This window comes from Patella vulgata, chromosome 3 (assembly GCF_932274485.2).
Source record: "Patella vulgata chromosome 3, xgPatVulg1.2, whole genome shotgun sequence".
Taxonomy (NCBI): domain Eukaryota; kingdom Metazoa; phylum Mollusca; class Gastropoda; family Patellidae; genus Patella; species Patella vulgata.
In genome coordinates this window covers 54,731,255-54,756,961 of record NC_065881.2, presented here as the reverse complement: position 1 = coordinate 54,756,961, position 25,707 = coordinate 54,731,255, and the positions used below count along the sequence as shown (strand labels likewise).

General features: G+C 32.3%; 2 protein-coding genes across 5 annotated transcripts in view; both read right to left on the bottom strand.

Moving 5' to 3' along the window:
- Nucleotides 1-11,201, bottom strand: part of LOC126815414 (dynein axonemal heavy chain 5) — a 57,082-nt gene extending 45,881 nt beyond the window's left edge. The window contains exon 1 of the mRNA XM_056099538.1: nt 10,939-11,201. Within this exon, the coding sequence (XP_055955513.1) occupies nt 10,939-11,052 (114 nt within the window). The 5' untranslated portion in view covers nt 11,053-11,201. The remainder of the gene's footprint in view (nt 1-10,938) is intronic.
- A 1,475-nt stretch (nt 11,202-12,676) lies between these two features.
- Nucleotides 12,677-25,707, bottom strand: part of LOC126814375 (protein NDRG3) — a 28,917-nt gene continuing 15,886 nt past the window's right edge. For 3 of the 4 annotated variants that reach the window (XM_050539475.1, XM_050539473.2, XM_050539476.2), the window contains 11 exons: nt 24,956-25,076; nt 24,538-24,576; nt 22,596-22,658; nt 22,298-22,358; nt 21,797-21,883; nt 18,485-18,562; nt 17,413-17,513; nt 16,346-16,411; nt 16,087-16,186; nt 15,544-15,631; nt 12,677-14,491 (listed from right to left, as the gene is read on the bottom strand). In XM_050539475.1, coding sequence (XP_050395432.1) covers nt 14,382-14,491; nt 15,544-15,631; nt 16,087-16,186; nt 16,346-16,411; nt 17,413-17,513; nt 18,485-18,562; nt 21,797-21,883; nt 22,298-22,358; nt 22,596-22,658; nt 24,538-24,576; nt 24,956-25,076 — 914 coding nt within the window. In that variant the 3' untranslated portion in view covers nt 12,677-14,381. The remainder of the gene's footprint in view (nt 14,492-15,543; nt 15,632-16,086; nt 16,187-16,345; nt 16,412-17,412; nt 17,514-18,484; nt 18,563-21,796; nt 21,884-22,297; nt 22,359-22,595; nt 22,659-24,537; nt 24,577-24,955; nt 25,077-25,707) is intronic. The other variant, XM_050539474.2, reaches the window with a different exon arrangement.

The following is a 25,707-nucleotide window of genomic DNA, read 5'->3' as shown; positions in this document are numbered from 1 at the left end:
AAAGTAGTCTGTATGACTAAAATATGAACTAATTTGTAAATATATGTCTCTAAACTCCAAAACTCTCCATTTTATTGGACCATGTGAGAAAACATAATTCTATTGTTTACTGTCTTTATATTCCCATAAACGACGAGCAGTGTTAACGAATAGATTCAGCTAATCTCACAAGCAGAAAGATAAATAAAATCATTCAATAATCCCTTGTTATTCATCATCATTAACTACAGATAATCAACGAGGCATGAACATAACAACCAATATGAGAACACCTTAAATATTGGCTTTAACATATAATATACACATTCCATCCGACTGGATTTTAATAATGCTGTATACTATTGTTCATTGTTAGTTCAGTGCACGAAAAGGTATTGAGATATCAGTTCTATAGAGAAAGGATTTCAATAAGCCATGTATATAATATATAAAGTGTATGTGTATATATCATGCTAAACTTATCAATCAGGACAGGGTTGTGTTTATCTAGCTATTATAATATACCTGGTGATTTATCAATAACTTTACCAGTATAAATTGATGTGTAATAACCATAAACAGTTACCCCTGGTCACTATAAACACTACATAAATCTACATCAAATAGATATTTTCTCTTTCAAAATGTTATTGCATGTCTTTCTAAGATCAATCTTTTATACATATTGACTTTACTTATATAAATGATTAAGGTTATCAAGGTAAATACCAATTTACAAATATTTATTGGCCAGTCATTTAGAATTCAGATACCTTATGCCAAATTAAATTATTATTATAAAATTTTGACAATAATGAAGAAGGCATGCATATTATTCTAACATTCTATAAAATCAATTATATAAATTTAAAGATACTTTCGCCACATACAAACTGTGTGATTTGATATATATTTGGACTAAAAACATATTCAAACTAATTAAACTGTCAAAAACTTTCTTCAGATTCCTCTCAAAATTTTTTATTTGCAGGGAGATACCTCAAGCTATAAATAACTGTTGTTAGAAACCATGGTTGTCATCTAACTTCATTGAGGGAGGGTCCATTTTTCAGAATGTATTTTTCATTACTCACTGTCCATACATATTGAGGCCCAAATAAATTCTTAATTATTTTCTGTCAACTTCTTTTTCCGCCATTTAATTGTATAGTCTTTTGTACGTTGACACCCCTCAATGTTCCCAAAACAGCCTAACCATTTGATCAAGAAATAACAACCGCTCCTTTAGTCAAGCTAGCACACAATAAGCTGGCAGACAACAGTTTGGTTGAAGGTTAGTGATACCCTGACATTTTTGCCCAGTGCTTGCCCCATGGGTGTTTTTCGGGTAATCCAGTATTTTTCTAGTAAGATTGGGCATCTATATTTTCCATATATATACCAAATTTGCCATACTTTTATTGAAAAATACATTCTGGACAATATATCTTTAATAACGAATCATCTACTACAGTGTAATTAGTTTTGAAATTTGAACGATAGTAAATTTGTTCATTTCCATTTTTTCCCATGAAGACTAGTTAAGAATGGTTGCGATCTAAAAACTTCTGACGTATTAAGTATTTACATCGTTTCAGTGACAATGACAGTAACTGCACAAAAATAATGCTCAACTGTACATTTTAAGCGGTTTCCTCCCTAAAACTAGTTAAACAATCCCTGCAAATTTGTTAACAATGTTATAAACTATGACTGTAGAATGTTTACAAGGTAGACAAGGTAAATGTGAATGTATATAAAGTCAAAAACAAATTAGTACATTATTTGGAGTTAACTATATCCACAGACTGGATATGCCAGCCACCCATTTCCCAACAACAAAAACTAAAAAATGTACCTAACAATTCTGAGGAGATATTTTGGTCTCCATGGAAAATTTCTGGAGACAATCATTCAGAGACCTGCAAAAATCACTGAAGTCATGACAACAATATATAGCTCATAGGACAGGCTATATATGAAAGGAACTTAATATGAATTTATGCTGTATACGTAAACTAAAACTGCTGCAGGTAATCACAGCCTATCATCAATCAAACTGTATAATTTCTCTATTGATGTTTTCAGGATCATTTCCTAAATCAGTATTCAGCATTCCCAATCAATCTAACACAAAAGCCTACCGAACAAAAGATTTCTATAAAGTTGTCAATCATTCAATTACGATAAATTGATCTTAAAAATGATCTTATTCCAGTGGCATATTTCTAATTTAAAGATCATCGAAAACATATTTCGCAAACAATTTGAGGTCTATCAACAATCTTGCATACACCACTGCTTTCCTCTGATTACTAGAACCTCGAATTCTAAATGTCTGGAAAAAGGTGTCCATTAATATTCTGTGCTTGAAAATCAAAGTCAGTGAGACCTACCATTCTGTGAAAATAAATTCACATTATTTTTTATCCAAAGAGCAATAGATAGTGCTGAAATGTTCAAATCCAAATTGTGAAAATAAATGATTAAATGGATACATTTATTTCAATAATAGTACAATCATGTGTTCATGTCCATTCAAGTGAACTATGGAGCATGCATTACACATTTACAACCACTACGTATATAGAGACCATACAGAATTTACTTTTTAGACTTTATTTTGTATGAAAATTAAATACTATATTCATCATAATTAATACTTGGTGGATGCTAAATCAAACAGGGGCATTATACAGCAGAGCAATACAAACACCCTTTTTTCATTCCCCTTTTCATCTTGCATTCAATGATCAATGACCAAAAACAACTAATCATCCCAACACCATAAAAAACGCACCAAAACATCTGTAGTCTTCATTTCTTTCATTTAAACTACTAGTAATCTGAAAATAATCCTCAATTCTGGAGAAAAGTCCATATTATCATGAACACGAAAGTTCCATTACAAAACAGTATAATCATAGATGTGGATTAATGCCATTGATGGACTTATTTTAGAATAATTCTTCAACCATATTCTGATAAACACTGTTTTATAAAGAGATATTTTCAAATCCAATCAATAATCTAATGATTTATAAGATAAAAGCAGCAAGAAATACTTAAAATATTCATATCAAGGATTTTATATAAAAATTTTTTTAAAGGCTTCATCTATAATTCAAATTCATTTCATTACACAGTTAAGCTTCACGGCTTACATGGAAATTTTTCTTGTGGACGACTGATGGCAATACTTTTCATTAAGGGCATACAGAAGTGGTTAGTGTGGAGAACTGTGGAGTTGTTTTGGAGGCATCTAAAAACCTTTTACATGGATTCTACACAGAGAAAAATAACTAGAAAAAATTACTCAAATTAAGTTTTCAGAAACTTTTTTAAGAAAAATATTATATCCTATGGGTAAGAAAAAATTTGGTCATGAAATTCTTAAAACAAGATTATTATACCCAGAAAAATTATCTAGTTTTAAGAAATATTTTCCTAAGAAATAAAAATTAATTTAAGTTTTGAAAATCTTATATTAAAAATAATTGTCTTGGTCATCAAAAAGAAAATTGTTCCCATATGTTTATTAAAATCAGATTTTTTACTCACTTAACCTAAAATTCTAAAATCAGAGGACCATCTGTCCATATTTTTTCATACCACAGCTGACCCATTTGTAATATAATTTGAAACATAATTATCCACATATTTGGATAACTGAACTAAACCTTTATTATCCCAGATTTTCATATAAAATTGAAAAGTAATAACTTTATGCATATTAAATAAGACTATTGCAATCTTACTGGTTGTTAATATGAGTTCAAACATTACCTGCATTAAATAAAATGGTCTAAAAAAACTGGTTGATTATTCGAAAGGAATTTTGAATTTTAAATATACTGATTGTAAATGGTTACCAATTAAATTAAATTCTTGTAATGATTTTTGCCCTTGTAAAACAGCTTTTAATAGGGGGATTAATGACAAAACATATCAGCAAGGGGTTTGTAATCTCTCATTCCCATACATCAAAAGTGAATGCCTAATTCAGTGACAAGACATTGGGTGGGTATATATATAATCAGTTTCTTTTTTCCTAAATTATTAATTTCTCGGTTTTACTGTTAACATATGTGAGATAATGGAGTCTGATAATATTGAAGAATGAATCTCTCTAAAAAATACTGACCACAACTGCAGATTTATCCACATACATAAAACTTGGCTGTTTTGTTAAAATCTTTTTCTTTGGAGGATATCCCGCATTTGCCATTATGTCTTCAGTAATTTGTTTCAATTACACCAAAAATAAATTAAACAATTTCACCAAACATGAACAAGTTTGATGTTTCTGTCCATGTGTCCTTAATTCATTTCTATGTCCAAGCTGACTCAACTCACAGAGATCATTTGGCTTGAACAAATAAACCAATTTTCTAAATATCCAAGGTACTATATCAACAAAACCTAGATCACTTAAATGAGGTACCACTTCATCTATTTAATGGCCTTTTTATAGATAGCATATACCTATCACCATTCATTATACTGCAATACTGTGCAAATATTAAATCATATTCATAAATAGTGACAATGGCACTCGAAAGTGAAATGAACCTGTCTGCTATGTTAGAACTGAAGATATAGAATAAATCATATGACCTGTAGACTGTGTTAAACAATATATTGACTAATGTTAGGATTGGTGTATTTAGAGAGCCAAGTCAGACCAACCTGTTTTCATATACGGTATTAATAGGGGGTTTAAACAGCACTTGATTAAACACAGATTTACTGATTACTATTCCCCTGTGCCACGATGTAATATTACCCTGACCTTCACAGGTGAAATAAGATATTTCAGGTAATTGTTGTCTTTAATTACCCAACTTAAATAATTTGAGTTACTGATTAAGATCAAACATGTACAGGTTTAACACAGAAAGTGAACCTACTAATCATTTCTTAAATTAGGAGCCTTGATCAGTTTATAAGATGTATAGTAACAAAAAAATATTGAAAATGGATTGAAGAACATCCATAGATAGTTAATTTCATATGCCACTGCCTTTGAGCCAAACGTGTGATTATAGAATATTTTCAGGCTGGTATATAACAGTCAGAAACCTGGATGTAATCTGCTCTTGACCATTGATTATTGATCTATTATGACAGCTCATCAATACAGATACTGTATTCAGAAATTAGCAAGTATTTAGTTATGCACAGTCTCAGGTTCAGTTGAGTCTGAATAAAAGTCATATAACAGTTGCTAAACCTTTTAAAAACTCAACTTGGAGAGCTGAAGACAAGGTAAGAAATTAAAAATATTTCAGAGATGTAAGACATTTCAGACAAAATAAGCCATTATAACCATTGTCAAGAAAACAGATTTAACAAGATGACTAGTCATCACCATCCCGCACCCTTGCACTTGTTCGGAAGGCATAAGGAAACCAAAAGACATAAGAAAAACAAAAGGGATTTTTTTTGTACAATCAGGGGCCATAATCCAGAAAGTTATGGTCTGAAATGCACAAATATCAAAAGAGCGTCCATTTTGGAATGGTTATATATTTAAACGGTTTTTAAAATCGGATAAAATATTGTGACCTCTAGAGAATCCACAAGCTAAAAATGCAATTTTTTTAACAACTAGAAGCCATAATCCAGGAAGTTACGTTCGGATATGCGCAATTATCAAAAAGAAGCAAGATCTTTGTAATATAAGCTTAAATTTAAAATTTCATCAAAATCTGATAAAAATTGAGGCCATATTTTTACAATATTTGCCTACGAGGGGTGGCCAGTTTGCCAGGCAGTTTTGGTCTGATTTTCATGAAAGTCGAACTCAACCAACATTATGGTGTAGTGGTGGTATATTCGAACATTTTTTTTAAATCGGATAATAATTGTCACCTTTAGAGGGACCACAAGCTAAAAATGCAATTTTTCATACAATCAGAGGTCATAATTCAGGAAGTTATGATTCGATATGTGCGAATATGGAAAGGAACTAAGATCTTTGGGTTATTTGTGCATTTCAAGTTTCATCAAAATCAGGTAAAACTTGTAACCTCTAGTGCCCACAAGCTAAAAACGTGATTTTTCATACAATCGGGGGCCATAATCCATGAAGTTATGGTCCGATACATGCCAATATCGAAAGGAACCGAGATCTTTGGGAGATAGACCTATATTTCAAGTTTTGTCAAAATCAAATAAAAATTGTGACCTGTAGAGTGTCCACAAACAAACTGTGGATGGACGGACAGGGGCGACAGTATAATACGTCCACATGAAAAGGGACTAGTCAGAAGATTCATACTCTGATCACAGTAGTTCGGCAAGGCAGGGTTGCTACTCCCTGTAAGTTTTACACAACAACCTTTGCCTACCACAAGCAGCTACTGTGTGTTAAACAATAAGCTTATATATCAGAAAATAAAATATTATAATAGGCTGATTGATGTTTGTACAAAGTTTCAAAAAGATTTCTTGAAAAATAACTATATACAAAAAAATAAGTCAAAAGTGGAGTAAAAATTGTTTCCTTGGAAACACAAAAAAAATAAATGCAAGAAATTCCTAAATAGCAAAAGGCACAACAACTGTAATAGGTTGATGTGTGTGCAAAGTTTCAAAAAGATGTCTTAAATGGTTTATGAGATATGCTCCAGAAACAAAATTGTACACTAAGTCAAATTTGTTTCCATGGAAACACAAAAATGATTAAATCCAAGAAATTCCAAATTAGCAAAAGGTGTTTTCCGGTATTCAGTATAACATGGTGTTTTCCAGTAGTTTTCCGGTGTTTTTCAGGTTGTTTTCCGGTATTTAGTATAGCCCCTAATAAACACCTACACCAAATTTGAACATTCTAGCTGAATTATAAAGAAAGTTATTGTGTCCCAAAAAGTTTGACGAACAGACAGACAGATGGATGGATGGACAGCTAGACCCATTTTAATAGTCCCCTGCTTTCTTCAAAAGGTGGGGGACAATACTATATACTAGAAAACACCATGTTATACTGAATACCAGAAAACACCAGAAAAACACTAAATACCGGAAAACACACTAAATACCGGAAAACACTCTAAATAGGTAACCCGGAACGTGGTGGGTTAGGGTTAGGTTTTTCCGGTGTTTTCCGGTATTCAGTGTAACATGGTGTTTTCCGGTAGTTTTCCGGTGTTTTGGGGTGTTTTTCTGGTTGTTTTCCGGTATAAAGTATAGCCCCTAATAAACACCTACACCAAGTTTGAACATTCTAGCTGAATTATAAAGAAAGTTATCGTGTCCCAAAAAGTTTGACGGACAGACAGACAGATGGATGGATGGGTGGACAGCTAGCTAGACCCATTTTAATAGTCCCCTGCTTTCTAGAAAGGTGGGGGACAATAAATAAACAGAATTAAAAAGAATAGTTATATAAGGGACCACAAACAAAATAAATTAATTAATCTCTGGATGCATGGTAAATAAAAAAAGAAATCAGAATTCTCGTTTATTTACCAATAAAGCATTTAAAAAATTCTAATTTAAAGAAAAATCTTTATGTGTGCCATATTACTATATAAATATAACGATATCAAAAAGTTTCTAACTTCATATTGATAGCAGATATTTTGCAAAATATGACATGTCTGGGCATGCTGTCTAAATCCAGGTATTAGCACTCCATGTATTGTGATTGTACATTATGTAGCCTATATTTAAACGGTTATTTATGTATCCAATCCAAGGCTGTCCTAATTGGGTTTTGATAATTGTCAAGTAATCCAAATTTACAAAATACTGTACACTATTCAATTCAAGTCAGTATTTCCATCTGTACAGTATTTCTGTCAAAAATTGCAATAGTATATCAGTATATGAAGATTTACCTCCCCTAGCAAATCAAATTGTGAAATATTTTCATGTTTGTCAATTTGTCATTATGAATTGTATTCTGTCAATTTTTAGCAAAAATAATTGCTATTTTCAGAGAAATTTTAAAAAATGAAATCTCAAATTTGTAAATTTAGGAATCTAATTTCTGCAGATTTCATATGACTTAACCATTTTCTGAGATTTTTAAAAGGCAGGCAAATTTCAGTTTCACACTAATAGCCCAAATCTCAGCACAAATCAATCAACTTCAGTAATTATGGCTATTGACCTAAATTTTTTATGTTCTTTTAAATCTTACATATATATATATGACATTGATTGTTAATATCGTTTCCAAAACGTAAGCTATTACAATCGTAACATCTGCATATAGTGCAGATTACATCACAAGTTCTTCGAACTCTTATCAGATCAGATGACAACTAACAAAATATGACATAAAATATTGAAATAAATGAAGATCATTCACTTGAATCTTGAAAGAGTTATCTCCCCTAGCACATCAAACTTTGAAAGGGAAAAGAAAACTACCAGTATCTAAATATCCTAACCAAATCTGTCAAACTAAAAAGGCTCAGTGGCATCGATAACATATAGCATTGGTAAAATAATTCTCTAACTCTCTGAAGCTATTTGATGTCTATTTTAATGGTATTAAATTCAAAAGTTAAAGGTGAAAATCAGTATAAAAATATATGTACCTCCTGGAAATATGGTAGTTAATTGACACCTAATGATTCATATCTAAGCTTTATTCCTCATTATGTGAAGGCAAGAATATGCAATCCAAATCTTACAATTCCATAGCCTCTGATAGCTATTCAAAGGATTGTGGGACTTTCCATATCTCCAAAACAATATCACTACATACATTTTGAGTTTTCGAGTACTGGTACAAGTAGGCCTAGTAGTAATTCAAACACATCATCTTCAAGGCTTTATTTATATAGTGTACAAAGAAAGAATACACAGATTTTAGCATATAAAATTGGTATGATCCTTTTGAGGGTTCAGAAAATTCTCCCCCACAATATATATATAAGGCCTTACTTTTCTGATTGTAACAGGCCACATTTGTCAAAAATAGCCATCAGTAAACAGATAATTCTGACTACAAGTAGGGTCTACATACGCAGTAGTGATTGCAAAGCCTATTATATACTGCACTGTTCCCTGACTTAAAGATACATTATGGGAGATTAGATAAAGAGCTGACAGTTCTCACTATAGTTAGTTAATGTAAAGGGAATTTGCTGAAAATTTCAGTCAAATTGATCCACACTGAACCGAAAATTTAGCGATTGAATTGTAGGCCTAGCCTCGATCATCATTACTAAAGTCGGTACAATAAAAAACATAGTCTCAATAATCCATTTTTTGATATAATCATCAATGAGCGTTGAGCAGCAGATTGCATTATAATCCAGTAAATATCGCAGGCTATCGATGACTTTGAGAGTTGATTGTGGTCTGGATAAGTTAATTAATGTCTAATTAATAATTTAGATAACATTTCAGGCCTAAAGAACAAAAGCATACGAGCCGCGGGGGGGAGGCAGGGGGCAACTGCCCCCTAACTTTCGGGCAGATATGTAGAGTGAAAAAAAAAAATTATTTCATCTAGTTGGCAAAATAAAGTGCCGAAATCTAATATAACACTAATTTTACTTTTCTTTTAATTGAATACCACGAATTTGTACTGAATTGACTATGGATTAATGCATTTTGTCTGGAGCCACTCTACTTTGTGCGACATTTTTCGGACATCGATTATTATTTGTGAATGCAGCTGCAACAGTGTGATTGGATGGTAGGAATTCTGGTCAGCATAGAGTGGGATTTCGGTTACAAAACCATTAGAGAACTTTAGAGTTGCTTAACTAGCGAAGCAGAAAAACACATTTGCGGTAGTTAAATTTTCAACGAATGGTTGTTGGGGATTCAGGTCGGCCACCAAAGGTAGGCTATATTGGACCACACTGAAGTTGCTGTATTCACAGACTGAAATAGAAGAAAAACGCGTTTGCAGCAGTTAAATTTTCAAAATCTTCTCCCGACGGTCCCGTCTCCGTGGACTAAAAGATTGATTGGTTGATTGGAATTCAAGTCAGCCATCTTAATTAGGGCTATATTAGACCACTTTGAAGTTGCTGTATTCATAGGTTGGAATAGCAGTAAAATTTCCCTAGCGGGGGGGGGGGGGCTACACGGTACGCTCCGCTCCTCCGATCTCACAGATGACCGGTGGGGCTACCATCTGTAACCCAAAATTTTTTCGGCTATTCCGGATTCTGTCCCCTAACTGTCATCGAGCCTGTACGCCTATGATAATGAAAGACCTGCAATTGGCACATTTAGCTCTTGCATAATGTAGCCTATGTTTAACATTTACCAGCTGCAGTTTTAAATTTTCAGTCGGTCAGTCGCGTCAGTTGTATAGTCATTTGGATGGGGCAAAAAAAACGAGGTCAACCTTTGCTACTTATTATGTTGAATGTAAATGAACCCTACAGTTGGAATACAAAGAAGAGCTGGAATACAATGAAGAGTAGGCAAAATTTCCAGCATCATAGCCATAATTTAACTCTTCAACTTCAACTTCAACTTTTTTATTTACATATTACGTCCATTAAGAACATTATACAAAACATACGCATATATCAATATCAGGTATACAAAAATATATATTTTACATGGAATAATATATTGGCATTCAAGACACCAAGTTGACCAACCATCAAACTGGAATACAGACAGATGTTAGTGGAGTTTGACCAACCATCCTGGTTATACTAGTCAGTCTGCACCGTGCCCGGAATGCCCATGATTCTGTTATTTACAATTCAGAATTCTAAGACTACAGTTGATACAAAACAAAACTAGCCTATAACATATTTAGTTCCTTTTAGCCTTTAGGAACTGTCTCTCGATGTGGACAGTTCCTAAAGGAACTAACATTCATATTATGCTGATTTGTTCAGTACCGGTATTTTATTTTGCATGGTACAGTAGGTCATTAATAATATTTCTAATGCTAATAAATAAATAAGGTCGTCAAGTTCAAACCGACTCAATCCCTTCAAAAATCATCAACAAATATTGGCTAACCTGTTTTTCTTTGATGTTTTCCCCTGGTGCCAAAGCTGCTAATCTCGACTTATTCTTGGCTTCAGCACTTCCAGTGCGAATTTTACCGCGATTAGCACCCGTTTGCTCGGACATTATGTCCGGATATTGGATGTTATGTCAATATACTCCTTAAATAATCGAATTTGAATCTCGAAAGCCTTAAATTAATTCATTAATTAAAGTAAAACGTTACTTCAATCCTTCATCTCTGTTCGAGCACCTGTTCGGCGGCCATCTTTATTGTTTACTAGTATCCATGTTACGGTCACAGCTCATTTGCATATAAATCAAAACATTGACGGTAATGTCACTAATAATGGCATTCAATCTTCGCTATTTTATTTATTGAGATCCACCACGGCAACATGGTAATGTATTCAGTCATTCATAAGCAATATATATGAAAGGTTCTCACAATAAAAGAAATAAATTCTATGTTTTTCTATTGTTATTTGTATGTTACCAAATGTTGTACACAACTTGTAAAGATCACGGCAAATCCCTCGCTTTGACACAAATATAGTATCCAACCCAATAAATTACTTTCTATTCATAAGTTTGTATCATTTGACTTGTATATTAGATACCATAGAAAACTACAGAATAGCTTGAATGAATTAGTGTGGAGACCACATAAGTTTAATTGCCAATGTTGGTATATTAATATAGGCTATAACTGCAATTTGAGCTTTGGATCTAGCTATAGCATAGGGCAGAGGGTGGGCAAGAAGGTATAGTCGCCCCCATGGGAAGATGTGAAGGGACACGAATTTTCCTGTTGGCTCTGACCTATAAATAATAACTATTCCCACCCCTTGTTTCAGATTAATATTACTACACAAATATATGGCATTAAAATTATGCATGTTATAACATTTTTAGTACAATTATTAAAATATTTCATTTTATTGCCCGTTTCCTCCTTTTTTATGCATTCTAACAAAATTTAGTAAAATAGGCCGCAATTATGTAGGTCAAAAGTTTCTTTGTTCCCCAGGCTCTGAGAACATGTGCTACAAAAACTGCTATAGGGGTAACTGTTATCCATTATTATAAACTCGAACTTGTTATTAAATAGCTGACATGTTCTTCCTTTTTATTGGCATGAATTTTAATGTAATATGAATGTATAAATAAATAAATGATTTAGATGCAATTTTAAAATTTTTATTGTAATTTGTAATTAATTATCTTCTGTGATATACGTGAACAGTCCAATCTGAACACAGCAATCGTTTACGCATGCCAAGTGCATTCTATGCAGTTTTTTTTATTATTATTTTGTCATTTGTGAATTACTATCCACTTCTGCATTGTCATGATTTTCTTTGTTCATTACAAATGGCACCCGAAACTGTTTTTAAAATGTTCATTGTATCTTAAAGACTGGATATTAGAGAGAGAGAGAGACTAGGTTTAACCTTCACTTCACACAAACTAGGTCATTTCGGGACTAACATGGTTCATTTTATTTCAATAATTTGCCTGCGTGTAGGGGTCTTTCAGCAGTGGGAGGAAACTAGAGGACACGGAGAAAACCCACGAGCTTTGACAGACAACCCTACTCCTTGTCACTTACAACCGGGAATCGGAACCACGCCAGTTGACTCAATGACAAACCTTATGATGCAGCCACAGACGCTAACCATTCGGTCACCCCCCCCCCCCCCATTTAAACAGATAGAAATACCAAACAAATATACAATAACACATGAGCAATTCTGCAAAGAACTTTATTAATGACCAAAGCATCTAGACCATATTCATGGCTTGTATAACAATGATCTTATATTAAATAATGAATGAGGAATATAAATTGTCAACTGATAAAACAGAGTAAAATATTGAAATAAATTCATGACAATTCAGATAATAACTGCATGGAACCAACCATAATATAGAAAATTGTATAGACTGGTATAGTGCTAGCACGATGTATCTTTGAATCGATGTATTACGATTCACTTTCTCTTAAATTGTTTTGGTCCTTATTTTGATCCACAGCAATATCGTTTTATAAAACAGTTTTATTTCTACAACATCGGCAGGACTAAAAATATCAATTATTCATTTATCCTGTTGATTTCTTGGTATATATTGACCTGGTTGTGAATCGTAATATGAATCGTATTGTAGCACCTGAATCGCAATATGTATTGTATCGTGCCTGCAGTGGCAATATCCAGCACTAGACTGGTATAATGGCAATTTAATTCATTTTCAACTCTTGTTTTTAGTTCATATGGTATTACCAAATTGTACAATACTAAAGAATAATAGTAACCTAACTTATCTTCATGTTTTCTGATTTTATAAAAAATATTAAAATATTCAATTAAAACTTTTGTTTTATATCATTTATTGTTGTTATAAAATCCTACTACTAGTGAATTATGGCTGGAAACTAAAACTTTCATTAAAATAACATGAATATACAATATTTACATCAAACAAAAAATTGCATTGTACTTGATTAATTATGATGATTGAAAAACCTCTAAGGTTACTGGTGAAAATGAAGTCGTATGGCTGTTATGAAACAATGCTTTTGTCTATTATATAAAAGCATTCACAAAGATGCATGTTGCAATTTTGGTCAAGGCAGTAAAACAAGAAAAAAAAAACCTGTTGCCATGGTAGCAATATAAACATGTAATAAATATAGGTTGTTTATAATATGTATACATATGTTAGTTTGTAATCCATAAATATGTGACAACCTACAAAATTAATGATCATAAAATTGTACATATACAGTTAAATTTTATAACAATTTAATATGTTAACTTCATTAAATACATTTCAACAAAGAATACATAAATAAGCCAATTAAAAACATATCTTCTTTCGCACATACATACACATCTTATCTTAATCAGATCACAGTTTCTAAACAATCCATAATATTAGCAACATAAAAATATAATACAATTCAATAATACAAACAGCTTGTACTGCCTGGTTTAACATATAATATGCATTTTATGTGACCACAGATATTACTGAAATATTACAGATAAAATTTGAAGATATTTAATAAAAATATTTGATTCTTGGTGACATGGAAAGTCTTTTAGGAATGAACATTAAATTCATGCGTTATACATCAACTGAACGGAATAATTAGTCTCAAATATTTTAACAGGGACTGAGATGTTAGCCACATACAACAGACATGGTGAGTATGTATTGATATATATATTTAAACGGCACCTCTAAGGTTGGCCAACATTATAAACTCTGCTCAAATACATGTACATGAAGCATAATTGTACAGCACTACTCATATACGAGTCACATAAAGTCACTAGATGGCTAATTGTAGTGGTTTTAAAATCAATACTAGTATCAAATTATAATGAATAATTTTCTTTTTCTACATTTGCAAAACAGAGGGTTTGTTTCTGAGTCAGTTACCAATTCTAACAAACCTGGGGTGAAACATGCTGAGCATTATTTAAATTATTAAAGTGGTTCATCTGATTGGCTGAAATAGTGGCAGCTGCACTTTTTGTCTGGTGTAGAGAGGGAACTGAAAAATTAATAATAGGAATATTACCATACTTATAATTAATCAGATTTATTACTATGAGCAGTAATGATGTGATAACAGGAAACGCTATCAAGAAACTGAAAAGGTTATCTTGTGTACAGCTTTATGATCCGGAAACTAAACTGGGACAGAAAGATCCCATCTGAATATCCTCCCTTAACTTTGTTCGGGGTGTGATAATAAACAAACATTTATCATCGCAGTAATGATTTTACTGAAGTTGAGAAATCAATAACTATAATTTTGGTACAATGTAGATGTTGAGAAAATCTATTCTGTTTTTGTAATATTGTCAATATTTTGTCATGTCATGACCTGAGAATTGCAGGGTTCTGAAACTAACATTTCTGTCATTTTGAGAAAATTATGACCGAACAATATGTTAAACATCTTGAACTGTCCATTTTTTTTTCAACTTTTCACTAGTGGATACCTTCAAAATAATAGGGTTCTATCTGCCACTTTCCCACGAGTGAAGCCTAGGCTTAGCCATGATGCCTGAGGGATGCTCACCTAACTAAAATACAAGCTGATATCTGGTTGGTCCTCTGAAAACGTCCTTTTTGGCTAAGCCTATAGGCCTCATCCATGGAAAGCGGCATATAGAACCCTATTATTTTGAAGGTGTCCAAAAGTGAATTGGAACCTTGTAATTGTGTTGTGGACATAAGACCTATGTAGATGTTGAGTGAATCTTTTCTATTTTGTAATATCGTCAATATTTTGTAATATTGTGGAAAGAGAAATATTGAGTGGTATTATCTAAAATTGATCTAACATTATGAAATATTAGCAACTAGTTATTTCACATTAATTGATATTATAGTCATTTTTTAATGTACATCATCAAAACAATAGAATAGGATAACACTCCTATAACTCAATAACTGCTTTGGAGTTAAGAGCATTTGTTTTCTACACATTTTAGATTTGACTTGTACTCCACATCAACTTACCCACAATATACATATACGATAAGTTGTGGGTGAATATATTGAGATAATTGGAAAGCTTTATGGATCAATACTTACTGTAACCCATGCCTTGTAAAAAGAAAAGAAAAGCTTCACAGACTTTTCCTGGTTGTTCTTCTAAAGGCATACCACCACAATCAGCAATCTTAAAAATGAAAGTGTTTATCAATAACTTTTTTTGGACATGCAAACATACACTTAGAAGTGTTTTTCTGATCAATACGTTCTCATCAACTCCCTTTCCCATATAACTCATCCACATTACGTGTATAACATTCCTAAAGACTTTTCTAAATAGTTCCAGTCTCATGTTCAGGAGATTTAAAATTCAAAATATTTAACTAGCTAAAAGTACATCATTTTGGGATAACATATGGCATACTATTATTTCACAATTCAACACACTGCTCTTGAAGAATTGGAGAAATTTCATGTGGCTCAGGGTTAGGAGCATGAGTTCACGTATCTCAAAAGTGTAGTGCATGTTTATTCTTAGTATGCAGTTAGTCTTGTCATTATATATAATTAGTTAATCATTATTAGGATACACGTCACAATTCTGTGGTCTGTAACATAACTCAAAACATGAAAGATAAAAACCTTCATAAAATCTGTTTCTGATGGATCCATTTTACCATTCATGTCAACTACTTCATCTATATGAGGAGAACTATCACCAACTAAAACCAATGAACGACATCTGAAACAATAAATATATGTAATTAATTATATCTTTCTACTGTACTTCATATTTGAAATTAAATAGTAAACTAAAGACAACTTCCAATCTTAATATGCAGAAGATAAAAACTTTAAACCAAGTTTGAGCACAATATATAAACCATCTTCCTCCACTTACTTGATTGTTCTAGAAGCAGCTTTTTTCATCAGATCCATCTCTCGCACAATTCCTAAATCTGAACGTCTGTAACATAAAATACATTTATCATATTTATAAAAGCTGAATCATAATAAAAGAAAAGAATATCACATGAAAGGGGATCACATACTGCTGTTTAACATCTTGTGGTATTCAAGGCCTTACCCAATCTAAAATACTTTTATTACATAACATTTTATTCAGTTTTTATTGATTTTACACTGGTACTACCTTATTTATCTCCATGACAAATTAAGTAATAACAATTGTGCCTTTTTGTACCAGCCAGTCCATTCCACATTACTGGGTATTTTGTAATACTCATTTGCAGCTTAAAGATGGGTTCCCAGAAAAGTATTTATGGGGTGATTTTTTCCAATAAAAGAATGGTAATTTTGGTATATATGGAAAGTAGAGATATCCAATCTTACTAGAAAAATACTGGATTCCCCGAAAAACACTCATGGAGCGTATACAGGACAAAAATGTAAGGGTTCCCCTAATCAACAGCCCGACGATTAGGAATTTCTGCACGCGTGATGTCAAAGGTCACACACGAACATTGAGCGCTTGATGTACAAGTTGATAAACTTTATGAAGAGTTAGACGTACAACACCTTCTGAGATAAAAATGACGAAAAAAGACGCGGGTAGTGGATAATCCGAGAATTTAATTAGGATTCGATATTTGTAATAAATAGTAAGCGATTAAAGACAACATTGTCTTATGTATGCAATGAATTCTCCTGACTTCCAAGAGAGGTAAGTCACGTGACGTAAACATGACCTGGCTTGATTGAATTTTTATAGCAGTACATTCCTTCGCAATTACAATGTTTGAGAAGGATTTGAAGCAAAGTTATGACAAATTAATTAGTTTGAATATGTTTTCAGTCCATATATACTATTAAATCACCCAGTTTGTACGCGGGAACCCATCTTTAATTACATAGAAAGAAGAGTATTTACATTAAAAAAATGTAGATTTTGACTTTTAACATATGTTAACACTCTGGCTTTTCTGCCTTTAAAATACAAGTCCTTACTTCAGATAAGATTCGATGAATAGACCTAAATTCTGGGCATTTACAGACTTCATGTATTCTTTATAACAGGTGATCAAATCATGATTCTCCCATCTTGTTTTCTGCAAACAAAAACAGCACAGTTGTATATAATCTTGTATTAGTTGTAAGCAAATTTTTCGACTTTAAAGACTGGTTTGGAATTTATGAAGAATGCTATATAATTTTACTGAAATACAAAATGTCTTAGCTATATGACAGCAACATTTCTTGCCATTGTCGGTAAGCATTCATTACTTAGTTTAACTCAATTGAGCCAATGAGTTCCACATTCCTCACATTATGCTCTAAAACAGTGGTTTCCAACTTTTTGGCAATATGTTGAGTGGTCAATAGTCGATCAGTCATCACCATGTCATGCACCATTCTTAAATGGTTGCTGTTGATGGCCTTTCAGGATGTGGGTCATCGCCAAGACTCTCTCTTTTACTGTGGAGAACATGTCGACATGTATTTGTGTTGGGGTTAGTCTGTTCAGTTGCAGGTACAAGATGGTTGCCCTATAGCCAGTTTGTTCATTTCTGGTGATTTAAAAGAGTAGGTTCACAAGATGGTCTGGTACGAAGACAGTAATAACACTATAGTCATAGTTCTTCTGTCTATGATACATTCAATGATTGTACTTTTTGGTGGCAAAAGTTTGTTTCAACCCAATCAATCTATCCTTTTCAGGCTTAGAACTTTTCAGTCAGCCCTCATATATGCTTTTCATGAAAACATAGCATTTATTCAAAAGTTTCAGAGTAGTCCGCCGCAACCCCACAAAAAATGTTCCCCGACTCTAAAATATTAATCTTTACAAAATGCACATGAGCACATCTACATGGCAATTGACTGTTGAGATATTGTCAAAATCATCCAGGCAAGTTGATTTGTTTGACAGATAGTAGCCACAAAACACTGACTGGGATCCAGTCCAAGAAAAAAATGACAAAAACAAACTCATCGGTCAATCTAAAACTATGCATATTAATATAATGGGACCAAGTTCCAAGTAATGAAAAGGTTAACAATTTGTAAAATTAACAATCACCTTTCCAAACCAATGCCACAGTAGATATTCTTCTGTGAAATTAGTCACTTGCCCACTAAATAGATACCAGGAATTCATCTAAAAAACAAAAAATAAATTTTAACTGTTTAATTAATTTTTTATGCTGTTTGGAGAGCAAATCAAATCACTGCATTCGTATAGAACTTAGGGAAAGAATCTAAAGTACAGGCAATTGGATAGACCCCAGGTCAGGCCCAAAAGAATTGTAAATGTCTATGTTATTGATTGCAGTGAAGATAGGTTGCCAGGCAGCGAAACATATGCCCACAGCAGCTAAATCATCCATGCAGTCAACAAAGGTTGTTGTAAATTTATTCTTTTACAAGACACTAAAAAATCAGTTTCATACAGATCAAATGATGACAACTTTTGTCAGAGTACTCAGCAGAGCATTCACAATGATTAACAAATTGAAACTAGGACGATAACTTTTTAAGTTATGTATATAAATTGTTGAAACTTATATAGGCTTCTTCATTTTACCATAATACTAATAAATAATGCATAAGATAGGTTGCCAGGCAATGAAACATACGCCCACAGCAGCTAAATCGTTCGGGCAGTTAACAAGAGTTGTCGCAAATTTTACTTTTGTTGGTCATGAAACATTTATAATACACTAAAATCTGATTAAGAGTAACATTACAACTCATTAAGTAATTATCAGAAAATCATTAGAAATTGTTTGGCCTATGCTAACATACAAAACACTTAATATCCTGGATTTAGCCGTTCAAGTTTTCAAAAATTATTGAAAATCTATATACTTGTTCATCTCAAGACCTTAAACTTTGTGTATCAATCTAAAGTCAATCGATACGATAATATAGAGAGGCATAAACACAGTGTATAAATATAAAATCAATGAGATGATAACTATGGTCTCTAAAGCATCCACAAGATTTTTCAAATATGCCTATTGCAAGTCTTTCTATAAGCTTCAATTGTTATAGAAATTATCAATTAGACCTTTATTTACATAACATGCCCAAAATCAACTCTGTAGACCCTCGGATGGCTTGGATACAGCTTAGATTTAAACAGTCGTCCATTTAATAATTAAATCATTAAATGGCTGACCAAGCGGACATTTACCGTTAATCACTGGCGTCACTCCCGGTAACTGCGAATGAAAGGACTGATAATCGAGGGTACCGTAGGCATTCAAGATGTTACTTGATAATCAAGATTATGTGGGCTAAGTTATTGTCTGTCAAACGATCGGCAGTTCTCAGAGACAGTGCAGACACAGTTGATACTTGATACCTATTTCTAGTTCAAACTTCCAACACTGATAACTTCGTTCAGAATAAATTAATTTGACAGAAATTTTCAATATTTTCTTTTTTTTTATCATCTATTTTTGAACTGTTATATCAAGAATGGCCAACAGCAAAAAAACCAGCCAGATTTCCATGTGGATATATATAATAAAGATAGGTTGCCAGGCAATGAAACATACGCCCACAGCAGCTAAATCGTCCGACTGGTCGACAAGGGTTGTTGCATATTTATTCCTTTGTAGGTAATTGGGGAACTTTACAATACAGTTCCATACAGATCAGATTATAATTTTTGCCGTTTGAGGGTTCACAAGGTTCAATAAACTGAAACAAGGGTCTCAACTCTGGAAGTAATCTACAGAAATTTTTGAAATTTGACAGGCTTTTTCGTTTTACTAACTTAAATAATGCATATACATTCCATATAGATCGGATCATGACTTTTGTCATTCGAGGGTACACAATGTTCAACAAAATAGAACAAGGGCCATAACTCTAGGCATAATTAATGGAAATTGCTCAAATTCAATAGGCTTCTTCGTTTCACTAATTTAAATAATGCATATAAATTTCATACAGATCGGATGATAATTTTTGTTGTTAGTGTTCACAAGGTGCAATAACGTGAAACAAGGGCCATAACTCCAGAAGAAATTAACAGAAATTTAGTATTCTTCATCTCACTGATGGTAACAACATATATCAATTTCAAAACAATCAGATGATAAATGTAGTCTATAGAGTGTTCACAAGAAATTGTGGACGACAGATGGACCAAAGGACCGATGGACGGGGGCGACGGCAATATATGACTCAAGACAATGTGGGTGTATAAAAACTGAACAAATGATCTTCTGACATTAATTTCCATAAAAGATATTTTGGCTGTTGCATGTATCTGTGAAAAACTTATATACTTTATTTTATCAAGAAAAGATTTCCATGGAAACACAAAAAATATAAATCTGAGAAATTCCAAATTAGCAAAAGGCACAACTACATGTACTGTAATAATAGGTTGATGTTTGTACAAAGTTTCATGAAGATATCTTGAATGGTTTATGAGATATGCTCCTATAACAAAATTGTACACCAAAAACTAAGTCAAATTTGTTTCCATGGAAACACAAAAAAATATATATCCAAGAAAATCCTAAATAGCAAAAGGCACAACTACTGTAATAGGTTGATGAGTGTACAAAGTTTCAAAAAGATATCTTGAACTCTTTATGAGATATGCTCTGGAAACGAAATCAGGACAGGTGGACCCCATTTCAATATCCCTTCCTAACTTCATTCTGCATGGGATATAAATAAGTTATTTCAACTTAAAGACATATTGTCATTCCACAAAATAAATCCTCAGGTTTAGGGAGAGACTAATGACTAGGTCATTTCGGGACTAACATATAGTTAAATTTTATTTCAATAATCCACTTGTGCGTAGGGGTCTTTAGCAGTGGGAGGAAACCGAAGGACCTGGAGAAATCCCACGAGGTTGGACAGGCGACCCCTACTCCTTGTCACGTACAAGGGAATCGAAACCACGATAGTCGACTCAATGAAAGATCTTCAACGCGCACATGCTAACCATGTTATATGTTTAATACTGTAATGTGAGTATTGGAACGTATGTTTATAAATAATTGAGGAAATGATTTGGCAAAAACTCACCAAACGAAAAATAAAACAACAAAATGTTGGTAAAAATTTTCATAGACTGGCAATTTATATTTTACACCTAAGATACAGGTCAGGAGCAATAAACCTTCTATAGCCAAGTACTGCACTTTAAACAAAACTTTTATCACTCATGCAATAACTCTGGTAACAGTTTTTTAAATCGTTCAAAATTCATATGAACCATCTCCGCCACAGTAGCCTAATGATGGTTTCCAAAACTTTGACAAAAATCCAACCAGAAATTAGACATGCAAGTTGAGTGCAAATAGGAAAGACAGACAGAGAAGAACAAAAATATATAAACTAAAAATATAATAAAGCTCACCTTTTGGTATCCCCATTCAATCCAGCCTGCCGGTGTTGCTGTTGCATTAACCAAAGCCAAAGAATCAATACTATCAGGATGACTCAGCTAAAAAATATTGACACAACATATCAAATAGAGCAACAGAGAAACTTCCCCTCGCAAATACATGTATGAACTTTGTGGACTTTTCCTAATGCAATCTCACCATGTTTTAAAAAATATACCCACACAGCACGCTAGAAAATCATGAACTTTCTCGGCCAACATGGGGATAGAATACACAAGAACTTCAGGTCAGCAAACCAACATCTTTCTCACTGAGCCACCGCTGCTCCCATAGGTCTTGGAAAGTTGAATATTTATTGTGTTCATTCTCCCGTGACCTCAATTCTTCACACCAGGATCAGACTTGAAACATTCATTGATAACTGTAGCCTCAATCATTTTCAGAGTAACTACTATTGCAACAATCCAAAAACAAAATAAAAGATTAAATGGTAATTATAATAAATTACTCACAGCATATCGACTTAAAATATTTGCTCCAGCTCCAACACCAAATCCAATAAATCTCTTCATTCTAAAAATAACATTTATAAAATAAAGAAATCACTAGGTGTGGCCCTAATCAATTATATAATGCAGTTTATATAATGCAATCAACAGCTTCATTTGTTAATCAACTTAGTAATCTAGTAAATTCATCATATATAAACTTACTTTGTAGTTTATATAATGTATTCAACAGCTTAATCTCTTAATCAACTTAGTAATCTAGTAAATTCATCACAGAGATTAGTTTCAAAATAAGGCTTACCCATAATGCTCTACAACATGATGAACTGCTTCCGCTAATTGATCCATGGTCGGATAAACAAACCTTAATAAATGAAAAAAACAAACTTATAAACAGCTGCATATGATTAGTTAATTATAAAGATAGACAATCAAGTACATTGATATATGTTGTTAGTAATAAATATAGTTTGAATGAATAATTTATAACAAACTTGGAATTCATAAATATTTTATGCTCACAGAAAACAATATAAACATCAAATACAAAATGGAGCAATAAATTATGTGGCATAGTTGAATGCATTAACCTGATAACAGCCATTTCAACTATGACAAGATATTGCCAAAGAAAGTTGGATGATAATATTTTTTTCACATTCTTTCACACTGGTTTAGATTTTAATCTGTTTTTTGGGGGAGGTTTTTTATGGAAAACCAGTGCATTTGAGAAAGAATGTGACATTTCAGTAATTACTTAAGTTTTCATTTAATGAAATAAACCAAATTACAAAATTATATTGTTTATTATATCATAAATAATATACCAGGTAATCATAACAATAATGATTAATATAAAGGGCTTTCTGAATTTTACATTTGTTTAACCTATTTAATAAACATTCAATTTTCTTTTGAAAAGATACAAAATAAATCATAAACAAATAATAAGAAAAACTAAACCATAAAAAACATCCTTTTAAGAAAATTTAATACAATTTATTAGAAAGCAAAAATATTAGTATTTTTACAGCATTATTCAACAAATCTACTAAAATGTTGATTCTATTCTAGCATAATGGGTTAGACATTTTTCATTATTTGCCCTATGGCAATCATGTGTACATAATATATGAAATGAAATGCCACAAAACAATACATCATCCATAATAAAAAGTAACGGCTGTAACTGTGTGTGATCGTCTGATGTTCGAGGTCATTTGAAACACTATATTTTTATCCAAAACAAATGACTAAAACTACAAGGACCGATATGAGAGGTGAACTGAAAAGCAAGATGGAATACAAAAACCGAAACATTTATAAAAAAAACCACAAAAAAATGCATACAAAGGACATGCAACAAAGAAGGCAAATAATGCATTTGCATATCAAACCATAATCCTGGACTGCTGGAGCTAAAAATATTTTACTATATCTACTATAACCAAGACCAGGATGTACTACTACAGCTTGTTTACCATGGTCGTCCCATTTTAAGCTTTATTAAAATAAGGCCAAAGATATCTCTACTCTCAGTCAAATTATGGTAGTTTTAATCTGTAGTGCAATGAAATATTTGTGCATTTGACAGTCATAAGATGTTGCAATTTGAGTCCAAACCAAACCTTCATATTTTTTATCTATGTGTTAATAATAATATAAAAAAAAGCTTCAAATGTATTTAAGAGGTTGTTCAATCAACATTTTGTCTAAGTGGTTGAGACCAAATCAAACAGTCATAATTTATTATTTATGTTTTAATAATAACATAACTTTAATCGTCAAATGTATGTAACAAGTTGTTCAATCAACATTTGGTTTAATTGGTAGTCTATATGCATCGTTGAAAAACTAACAAACTACAGTGGATCAAGAATAGAGATTTCAATCAAAAACTAATCCCTGCGTCTAGCACCTTGACCTACAGTATTATGTACATCCTCATTTGCAAAATTATCATAACATGAAACTAGTTTCATTGATTATTTGGATTAATTTTGTTGAAAATTAGGAAATAAATGTAATATCTAATTAATTATTACATGCATCTAATAAGATCTTTCAGATATTTGAAACAGAAGGAAGAGACTAACATATTAAAACTACAGTATGATTCAAGATGGTGATTGAAGTGCTGAAGAAATACATAGTACTTTTTATTTTGGGTGTTGGAAGAAATTGAAAATAATAAACTGCAAGAAAAACTGGTGCTACAAGGAGATTCACTTTGTCTAACCTACCTGTTACCCAGAGAATCAGGATTACCCAATGCATCATGTCTGTTGACAAGCAATTTGGAAATAGCACACATAGTTTATAAGATTCTTATTCATAAGGACAAAGTTAATATATTTTACATACAAATTATGCCTGGTTTCATCTATTCTATAACTGATATCATGATTTCAGCAAATGAATTATAATTTCATAGACGCGGAAAATCTTCAGAGTTAAACTGCTCATGCAATATTATTATATTCAAACTGCAAACTAACAAAAATGAAAATCACTAAACTAACATCGTCGCTTCTAATATATTTTTTATAGCCAACTTAAGAATTACATGTATTCTATTTCTTCAGGTCATTCCCACAAATCATATCAAGAGAAATGCTAGATATATCCACAAATTTTTATCTTCAAAATTGTTATACTTACTCAGGTTTCAAATGAAGGGCACCTTCTTCCTGTCCAGGAGCATTTATGTGGTAAACACTGAAGTGGTGAAGTATTGGCTGCATTTCAGAGAAACTGAAAAATCCTTGGAAACATGTCACATCTGCAAAAAATGTAAAGTGTTAAAACGAAACTAGTCAAATCAAAATTCTGAAATGTTTGAAATAAATTAATTAATGGTATATCAAATTTTTAAAAAATCTAGTACTAATACAATTGACATCATTGTCTTTTAGTTTTCTGTTACTAAACTTACTCCCATACAATGCCAGTAAGCTTTTCCAGTAAAAATAGTAAATTCATGATTATATGTTTTTAAATGGGAAATTTCAAGCAAATGACCTTGGTTGAAATTCTGATATTCATCATTGGTTGATTTAACACCATACAATATTTTACAGTCTATTTAAAATTATCATTATTTAAACATACATTATGCAAGAGCTAAATCTGCCCATTGAGGGTCTTTCTTTAGGTCTGAAATATTATCTAACTTATTAATTAGACATTAATTAACTTATCCAGACCATAATCAACTCTCGATGTCATTGCTAGCCGGTGATATTTACTGGATTTGAATTTGATTTGGTTCTCAACGCTCATTGATGATTTAATCCAAAAATGGACAATCAAGACATGTTTTTTATCGTACCGACTTTAGTAATGATGATCGAGGCTAGGCTTAAAATTAAAAAGCTAATATCTCGGTTTAGAGGGGATCAATTTGACTGAAA